Genomic DNA, 9,133 nt, shown 5'->3' with positions numbered 1-9,133 from the left:
ATCATTTCTTATACAGCACAGTAATATTCTGTCATTATCATATACCACAACTTGTTCAACCATGTATGTTCTATAAAGGAAATAGAATTCTAAGGGAAAATGTCCCCAAAGATGGGTAAAAGGAAAGGAGGAATAAGTGAGAAAAGACAGCCTCAGTCAATTCCTTTTGCACTTGATGGGAACAAGTCCAACCCCTTTGTTGGTGTCCTGTCTGCCTGCAGAGGACATCTGGTCTCGTGTAACAGTCTGTGCTCTCTCTAAGGCCAAAGTTGGCATTGCTGTGATTTCCGAGTCTCTCTCCTCAAGAAGCTATCTTATTTATCCTTGAAAGCTTGTGGGAGGGTCTATACTTATATTTTAAGCCATAGTCATAGGTCTGATATAGACTAGGCTCGGTGACCTTTGAGGTCCTTTCAACTCTGATGTTCTGTGCATTTTTATTTGATTCCTTAAGACTGTGGTAGGTCCTGTGGAATAACATAGGAGTGTGAGACACATCTCCCACCCTCACAGAGTTGACAGTCTCATTGGGAGAAGAAGTGAGTCATTATTAGACAATGAATTGTTATCACTTATGTTCACTGCTGACCTGTCTTCCCTGGCAATGGGAGGTTCTGCTCTGTTGCGGAGTGGGATTTATGCTGCTTTCTGACTGAGTCCTTAGTTGAGGCCTCATCATCTCTCATGTGTATAATATGTACTCTTTGTGTTGACTTTTCTGCAGTCCAAGAGCTGAACTTGAACCTTGAAAGATGGAAGGAGAGAGACATATTATATGAAGCATACCATTGACCTGCCATATTGAAGCCTGGACCCCACACAGCCCTATGAAACACAAGAGAGATGAGGCTAGGCCACCACAGATAAGCTTCTTGGATCTCTATGTACCCTCTCTTTCCCCTCTCCCATGCAGTGAGTAGGAGTGAGTCACACAGAATTGGTTAAACGGGCCAGTACATACCAGCACCGAAGTGGTTTAAATGCAAAAGGGCTGAAACAGATGTTTCTTTCTTCAACTACATATGGAGACAGTCTTGACACTCATCCCTGATACACAAACTCAGCTTCACTTCAAGGCAAGTTAGGAAGACTAGGAATGGGGAGGGCTCCTGAAGTGTGGAGTAACCAGAGAAAGCCTCATGGAGGAAGTGGCGGATCTCTTGCATCTTGAAGGTCATGTTTGACACCGGGAGAGGGAGGGAGCTTTCCGTACAGGAGGAATGGCGTGACCCAACCCTCAGTCATGAATGAAAACTAGAAAACAAATAAAATTTAATTCAGTAAGCTTTGCCTAAACCCTGTATTTCTCTGGGTTTGACCATGGACCAATCACTCCAGACCTCAGTTTCTTCTTCTATAAAATGGAAATAAAACGTACCTCCTGAGGTTGTCGTGAAGCTCAAATAAGAAGACATGTGTGAAGTCCTTTAAAAAAAAAAGTGACACTTCTTTTAAAAAAATGAAACTACTCACCCACTCCCTATAGGTTAGAAAGAATGGGTCATAGGGACTGCAATGCTCTCATGACATTCAGTATGCATGATTGTCTCGTTTGCTGTGTTAAGTTGACCAGTTGCTGTGTTTTTCTTTTCATGGCACCGAATGTGGAAGAAATCGTGCAAATAGGAAAACCTGCCAAGATACCCAAATGAACATTTCACAATCTGGGAAAATGATAGATTTGTGTTCCTTGGCACTTATTTCTATCATTTGCCAGGAAAAATTTTCAAGGGGAAATTCCCCAACTCATCCTGAACACAATTGGCCAACAGACTCAATCCCTGTTTGTTCTATTGGTGAAAGGTTTGTATAAGTATCAGCCTCCACTCCAGTGCCCAGCAGTCCTCAGAGCTAGCCTCCCCATCGACCTGAGAAAGGAGAAGGAATCTCAGGTAAGCTTAGGTTTCTTTGAGGCTCTGTCCTTCTTTCTCCTCCAGAGAGCTTCCGTCACACATAGGTGGCAGCATTCTTGTGGGCAGGCTCTTTGTCTTCTATTTCCTTTGCATGGCTTTAGGTCACACGGGTGGGGAACTTGTGGTCTCCAGGCCACATGTGGCCCTCTGGGTCCTCAAATGTGACCCTTTGACGGAATCTAAACTTCACCGAACATTTGTAAGGATTTGTTCTATAAAACTTGGACTCAGCCCAAAAGCCCCCCGAGGAGGCCTGGAGGCCCCAGGTTCCGCACCCCTTCAGTTAAGGAGTAAACAAAGCCTGTTAATGTGCCTGTAGAATGCGAGCTCCCCGAGAGCTGCTTCCTTTTGGTGTGTTTTTAATCTCCAAGCCCCCTGTCAAATGGTTTTTGAATTGAATTGATGAACAGAGCACCTCCTGAGAGCTTAGTCACAGCTTGTTGCCTACCTGGCCTTTGCAGGAGAATGACAAAATTGGGAGCAAAGCCCCCCAAAAGCTGAGTGGGGCCCTCTCTGTGCTAAGGGAAGCCAGCAGGGTTTTCCGTGGAGCTCATGGAACCTGCTTAATAATTCTCAGTCCAAACAACTTTGGAGATTTCAAACACCTCCTTCCAAAAAGGAAGGACTTCAAAAGAGCAGAGGGAAATGTGGAGACAGGAACATGAAAAAAAAGAAAGCCAAAAAGGATTCATGAGCATTGGTAGGTCTCCCTGAGCATCCCTGTCCTTCCTGCTTCCAGCCTGAGAGCAGCAATGAAGCTGGTCACAAGCCTCTTTCTCCTCTCCTTGGTCCTGTGTGTCAACAGCCAGAGTTGGTTTCGAGAGTCTCTAGACTTCCTGGATCAGGCTCGTCAAGGTAAGGCCTCTTTAAGAGCACATCACCGTTGACAGAGTTCCTTTGCATGAAGCAGTGAATGATGAGAGGAGGATTGTTTTACCCACAGAAAGAAAGTGCCTGGAAGGGAGAAGGGGAGGTGGTAGCAGATTCAGCCAGAAATAGACTCTGATAGCTGAGCCATGGCAAGGGCAGGGTTGGTGGGTCTGGACCTTGCTCCTCAGTGGAAAGGGAGATTGTTTAACTGCCTTGGTGGGACCCGTGTTTATGAAACAGGAAAGAATCTTTTGTTCAACTCCAGGTGGAAGTTGCTATTCTGGATCTTATCTGAAAGAAATGGAACAATAATAAAAGAGGAGTTATAATAATATATTTTCAGAGAAAAAATATGTTTTCAGAGTCCATTGTTTCATATTTTAGGTATTATTAGCACAGTGAAGGGACACTTATTTTATAAGATTCATCTTGATCTGTCACTTCCACTGGGGACCAATGGTTGAGCAAATGCTTTCCCATGCCATCCGCCTCAAAAAATCTTGACCCCAAGAAGATGTTTCATTCCCCACTAGAACCAGATCCGTGTTGCTAGAGTCCTACTTGTAACTCATGTGCCTCTTCCATTGCTATTCCCTTTCTAGGTGCTGGGGACATGTGGAGGGCCTACTGGGACATGCGTGAAGCCAATTTTAAAAATTCAGACAAATACTTCCATGCTCGTGGGAACTATGATGCTGCCAAGAGAGGACCTGGTGGGGCCTGGGCGGCTGAAGTCATCAGGTATGAATTTTGGAACGGTCTTAAAGGTGGAGCAGTTTTGGCCTGTCTGGGGCCTCTGAGAGGCCTAGAAAAGCCCACGGATGAACTCACTGCAGGCCCTGCAGGTGCTCCTCCTTCTCTGTTTCCCACAGTGTTCAGGGCAGATCCTGAGCAGTAGCCATTAGTCTTGTCTGGCCAACAGAGAAAGTAGCAGGGACTGATGTGTTGTTAGCATTGAACTTATATCAAATGAGAGTCAGGCTTGAGGGAGGGTTTGCTTTTTTTTCTTTTTAAGCATTTTTTTATTTGTAGTTATTCTGAACTTGTCTGACACCATCAAACAGGAACATTTCCATATATAAAGAATAACAAAATAGGAGACTTTATATGTCACTGTGAATCTCTATTATCTTAATTTTGAAGTTTTAAATTGTAAAAAGTGTATTATCTATTCAATATATTAGTCCCAAAGCTGTCCTGGTCGTCAGTGCCTCCCCACAAACGTCTTCTGCTCTCTCCTGTGCTTTCTGAAATGCTCTACTGATGCTATTTTTTTTCTTTTCTTTTCATTTATGTCTTTCTTTCCAAGTCTCTTCCCCAACAATATTTTTATGAAAACTTTCCTTCATAAGAAATGAACGTCAAGTTAAATTAGTACAGACATTTGACTTGTTGAGAATGCATACCTCATTCTGCCCCTCTAGCCCATTTGCTTCCCATCAAAATGAGAGGAACACATTTCATCATTGATCTTCTTGAATTTTGTGTGCTCACTGAGTTGAAATGAGTCCCTAGTTTTTCAAAGTTGTTTCTTTCTTTTCTTTCTTTTTTTTTTTTTGTAGGCAATTGGGGTTAAGTGACTTGCCCAGGGTCACATAGCTAGTATGTCAAGTGTTTGGTCTGAGGTTGGATTTGAACTCAGGTCCTCCTGACTTCAGGGCCAGTGCTCTATCCGCTGTGCCACCTAGCTGCCTCCCAAAGTTGTTTCTCTTTACAGTGTAGTATCCGTTGAATAAATGGTTTTGCTGGTCTATTCATTTCTTTGTACATCTATTCACTGGGTAGAGGTCCAAGTTGCTTTCCAGAATGGCTGTATCATCTACAGTGAACTAGTCTGAGTGCCCTCTCACATCCCCGCCCAGGATCATCATTTTCCTTTTTGGTTATCTTTTCCAGTCTGATGTAGATGAGGTGGAACCTTAAAATTGTTTTATTGTATATTTCTCTATTAGTGATTTGGCATATTTCTATGTAACTATTGTTATCTTACCTTTCTTCTTTTGAGAACTTCCCATTCATGGCCTTTGACTATTTATCTGTTGAACAAGGGCTTTTGTTCTTATATATTTGAATTAGTTCTGCAGTTGTCTTGGACATCAGACTTTTATCAAGGAGCTTGCTGCAAAGACTCTTCTACCTATTTTCCAGTTTTTCCAATAGTTTTCATTAAATAGTGAGATCCAAGCCTACTTGTCAGGGTCTTTGGGTTTCTCAAACACTAAGCTACTATATTTATTTCTATTTTGTGTACTTAATCTGTTCCTCTGATCAACTTGGTTTTTTTAAAGCAGTATAAAAGAGTTTTGATGATTATTTTTTGTACCATAGTTTCGGAGCTAGTACTTGTAGGCCTCCTTCCTTCCTGTTGTTTTTCATTAGTTCCCTTGAGATTCTTGATCTTTGGTTCCTCCAGATGAATTTTGTTATTATTTTTTAAAATTCTGTAAAGTAACCCTATTTTTTTGTAGGTTGGTATGGCATTGAGTAAATCAATTCACTTAGCATTCTCATTTCATTGTCATCCTATTAGCACAGATTAATTGAAGGATGATTTTTTTAAAAAGAATTTCATTTTATTTTCATTTTGGAATTCTCTTCCACTCACCTTCTCATCCTCCACCCATTCAGAAGGCAAGACAAACCAAGCCCACTACAAATATGTATAAGCAAATGAAACCAATTCCCTCATTAGCCGTGGGAGGGAGGATTTCTGTCGATTACACCCACTGGGCTGATTCTGGCAGGAGCTGAACTATGCACAGCACAGAGTTGAGCTCTTTAATTGAGCTCATTAATCAACAGAAGCAGCACCCCCCCCCCATCCTCCACCATCCCCTAGGCTTCTACATCCTCTTTTTTTTTTTTTTGTGAGGCAATTGGGGTTAAGTGACTTGCCCACGATCACAGAGCTAGTAAGTGTCAAGTGTCTGGTCTGAGACCGAATTTGAACTCAGGTCCTTCTGACTCCAGGGCCTTCTGACTTCCTCATCAGAGATGAGGAAGATGGAGCCCAGATGGACTGGTCTGGAAGTGAAGCATTGATTTCTGTAAACTCTTTGTCTTTCAGTGATACCCGGGAGTTCTTACAGGGGGCCAGCTTTGGCCGGAACGTGGAAGATTCCATGGCAGACCAGGAAGCCAACAGATGGGGCCGAAGCGGCAAAGATCCCAATCACTTCAGACCAGCAGGCCTGGATCCCAAATACTAAGCTGGCTTCTTCCTTTTATTCCCTTCTCCATGTATGTTGTGAGATCCCCCTGGAGTCAGGAGTCTCCTGGGTGCACACAACTGTACCTGCTGCCATGTAGACATTCAATAAACAGCAGTTCTGACCAATCATGAGCCTGCCTGACTCTCTTTGTACCCAGAGTGAACCTAAATTACCAATTGCCCTTTAACACTGGTTCTGGTTCCTGTCAAATCCCAGGCTGGGCATCTTATACTTGGTCTCTTAGTGACCTTGGGTCCATCTTTCCCAGTCAGTCCAAGCCTGGTCTCTGAGTCACCCTGTTCCTGACTTTCAGTGAGGTACTAGACACCCAAGAAGACTTGTCCGAGAGCATCCCATGACAACTCTTGGGGAAGCTTGATATAATAAAATCTAGAAAGGAATATGGTTCCAGAACAGACTCCCAGTTAATACTCCATTGCCATTTCACTTCACTTCATTTCCTTCCATTTAATAACTCCATAAAACCCCTGGCATCCTGTTCCTCTTTGTTACTGATACCTTGGAGTCTCTATTTCTCATACTCAGATATTCCCAATCAGGTTTCCCAATGTCTACTCTCCCTTCTCCCAAGGCCAATCCTAGTGTCCAGCTTCCTTGGCGACTATTACTCTGAGTATTCCTTCTCTAGTATCTTGCTTTATTCATGTCCTTTACTTGTATAATGAACCCTTGGAGTCTACCTCTTATTATCCATCCTCCAGTGTCCAGTCTCTTTGAGGTTGTCCCTCAGCATTTGTACTGTTACCTTCTGTTTAAAAATATTGGCAAAATAATGATGTCCTATTCATCTTAATAATTAAAACAACAACTAGCATTTATATGATGACTTAAGGTTTGCAAGGTACTTTAAAAACATTATTTCATTTTATCCTCACATCCCTGGAAGGCAGGTATTATCATCATCATTATTATTATTATCCATATTTTACGGACGAGGAAACTCAGGCAGACAGAGGTTAAGTGACTTACTTGCCAAGAGTCATGCAGCTAGTGAGTATCTGAGGACAGATTTGAACTTTGGTCTTCCTGACTCTAGGTCCAATTCAATCCACTTAGCTACTATCTAGCTGCCTTTCCACCCTATGTTTCTCCATGTCACATATCCACAGCCTTATGCTCAGTTCATGGTATCCGATATCTGTCCTTATACACCTCCACAGTGTCTATGTCCAATCTCTAATCACCTTGGTATCTGCCCTTCTCTATCCAGGTGCAAATGCCAAGCCTCCTTGATGTGGTACCCCAATTTTCTGTCTCCTTCCCCTGCATACAAGTCTTTTCTCCTCAGTCCTACTATGTCCAGTCCACTGGATGTTACTGTCAGTCTATTGTCCCCTTGTTGTCCACTGTTTGCCCCTTTGTTGTTCACCACAGTGTCCTGATCCCTTGATGTCCAAGCCCAGTGACCACTCTCTTTAGTCTTTTGCTTTGCCCTGCCTCCTTTTTAACCTTCTTTTCAGTCTAGTCACCTAGGGTACTGTCCCTGCTTAGGCTTCTTCCCCTCACGAGAGGATAATAAACTCTCAGAAATAAGTCTCAAAAGAAACTATTCTGAACTGTTAGTGAATGGAATCACAAATATAGTCACCTCTCTCTTTTTTCCCTATCAGAATTTATTTGGTCCTCATTTAGCTTTTTCCATTTATTCAAATAAATAATAACAATAATTAGTGCTTAGTAAATGCTTTTTCTTTCATTTATTTATTTACAGGTTTCTCTTGTGTCCTATGTTTCAGAAATTCTTTTCATCAAGAATTCTTAAAGGTCTTTTGTCCTATAAAAGATCCACTTTCCCTCATGTAAGATTTTATTCATTTTTATAGAATAGGTGTGGTTTTTTTTTTTCTTGGTGGTAAGCTTTTCTCTTTTGTCTTTTGGTATACAACCAGTTCTCACTTCGTGTAAGTGGATAATTCTGCCCATCTCCCCTTCCCCTCAGGGGACTCTGAGTGGCTCTGCCCCCTCTGAGGCTCTTGGGTCCCTGCAGCCAGAGTGGCTTTGGTGCCTGGGCCCCCACAGGTGGAACAGCTTCAGTGCCCAGAGTGGAGGACTCCTGGTACCTTCCAATGCCTGCTGGAAGCCAGAGTTGCAGCCAGAGTCTGGGCTGGCACAGGTACTGCCACCTGCCCATGGGAAGTAAATTTGTATAATGTAAGTTTCTGTAAGGTGAGAGCTGTCTGTATTGTATTCCATGATATTCTTTCCTTTCTTGTGGTTGCAGACTAGTCCTGCATAATCCTGAGAGGAGTATCTTGATATTTGAGCTATCTCTTTCTATTTGCTTGTGGCATTTTTTCTTTGACCTAGAAGCTCTCAGTTTGATGCTTGTTTCAGGAGGTGACCAGTCAATTCTTTCTTTCTTTTTTCTTCCCATTAGTTATAATACATATGATTAGTTTTATTTCATGATTTCTTGAAATATATCTCAAATTTTTGTTTGATCATGGTTTTTCGGGAGTCTGATGATCCATTAATTGACCTGCTTTTTAGTTTGTTTTTGATAATAGGCAACACATGTCTTAAGTTTTCCTTCTTTTAGCTTCGTTTTAATATTCTTGGTTTTATTGAATCACTAAGTTCTATTTGCTTAATTCTATTTTCTCAGGGAGTCTACTATGTGTGTCATGTTTTTTGTTTTCTCTTATAAGCTCATTTTTCTCCTTCCAATTTGTTCCTTAGGAGCCCCAATTTTACTTTTTAATCTCTTGCTTCCTGTCTTCTATTATTTTTGGAGTACTTGCAACCAAAACATTTTTTTTTCTAACTCTCTGTCTGTTCTTCTTGTGGAGCTGCTACAGTGTTCTGGGTTTACACCTGGAGTTTTTCTGAACTCAGAGTATTTCTTTGCTGTGTAAAAAGTTTTTTTCATGTTTCCTCCTGCCTCTAGACAGTTCCTAAATTGGGATTTGTGCCAGGAACCCCTTCTGCCGCCTTTTGTTCTTTAAGATGAGATGAATCAGTTCGGATCCTGCGCCCTTTGCATTCTGGATTCCATTGTCACTCCCCTGCCTCAGTTTTGGGTGAGCACCTGGCTCCTGGTTCCCCTCCCTGTTCTGGTTACCTAAGCAGAGTCCATCTCTGTCATATCTCTGTCTCCTTTCAAATACCATTTGTGAG

At 42.2% G+C, this 9,133-nt stretch overlaps 1 protein-coding gene across 2 annotated transcripts; it reads left to right on the top strand.

Moving 5' to 3' along the window:
- Positions 1-1,783: 1,783 nt before the first annotated feature.
- Positions 1,784-6,120, top strand: LOC110218991 (serum amyloid A protein). Of its 2 annotated transcripts, none has more exons than XM_021002047.2 (4): positions 1,784-1,892; positions 2,653-2,768; positions 3,386-3,524; positions 5,851-6,120. In XM_021002047.2, the coding sequence occupies exons 2-4, from the start codon at positions 2,666-2,668 to the stop codon at positions 5,990-5,992; spliced, it is 384 nt and encodes a 127-aa protein (XP_020857706.1). In that variant the 5' UTR covers positions 1,784-1,892; positions 2,653-2,665; the 3' UTR covers positions 5,993-6,120. The 2 variants fall into 2 exon arrangements, with proteins under 2 accessions (XP_020857706.1, XP_020857707.1); XM_021002048.2 differs by having other exon boundaries at positions 1,829-1,892; positions 2,618-2,768.
- Positions 6,121-9,133: the final 3,013 nt, after the last annotated feature.

This window comes from Phascolarctos cinereus, unplaced genomic scaffold (genome assembly GCF_003287225.1).
Source record: "Phascolarctos cinereus isolate Bilbo 61053 unplaced genomic scaffold, phaCin_HiC Scaffold_9;HRSCAF=440, whole genome shotgun sequence".
Classification (NCBI taxonomy): Eukaryota; Metazoa; Chordata; class Mammalia; order Diprotodontia; family Phascolarctidae; genus Phascolarctos; species Phascolarctos cinereus.
Note: the sequence above shows the minus strand (reverse complement) of the source record. Positions and strands in the feature narration are given on the sequence as shown.

Bases quoted from the DNA above. Each gene is read 5' to 3' on its own strand.
- LOC110218991 (XM_021002047.2), top strand. From the start codon at position 2,666: ATGAAGCTGGTCACAAGCCTCTTTCTCCTCTCCTTGGTCCTGTGTGTC. The intron at 2,769-3,385 runs GTAAGGCCTCTT...TTCCCTTTCTAG, and splicing joins CCTGGATCAGGCTCGTCAAG to GTGCTGGGGACATGTGGAGG. The intron at 3,525-5,850 runs GTATGAATTTTG...TTTGTCTTTCAG, and splicing joins TGGGCGGCTGAAGTCATCAG to TGATACCCGGGAGTTCTTAC.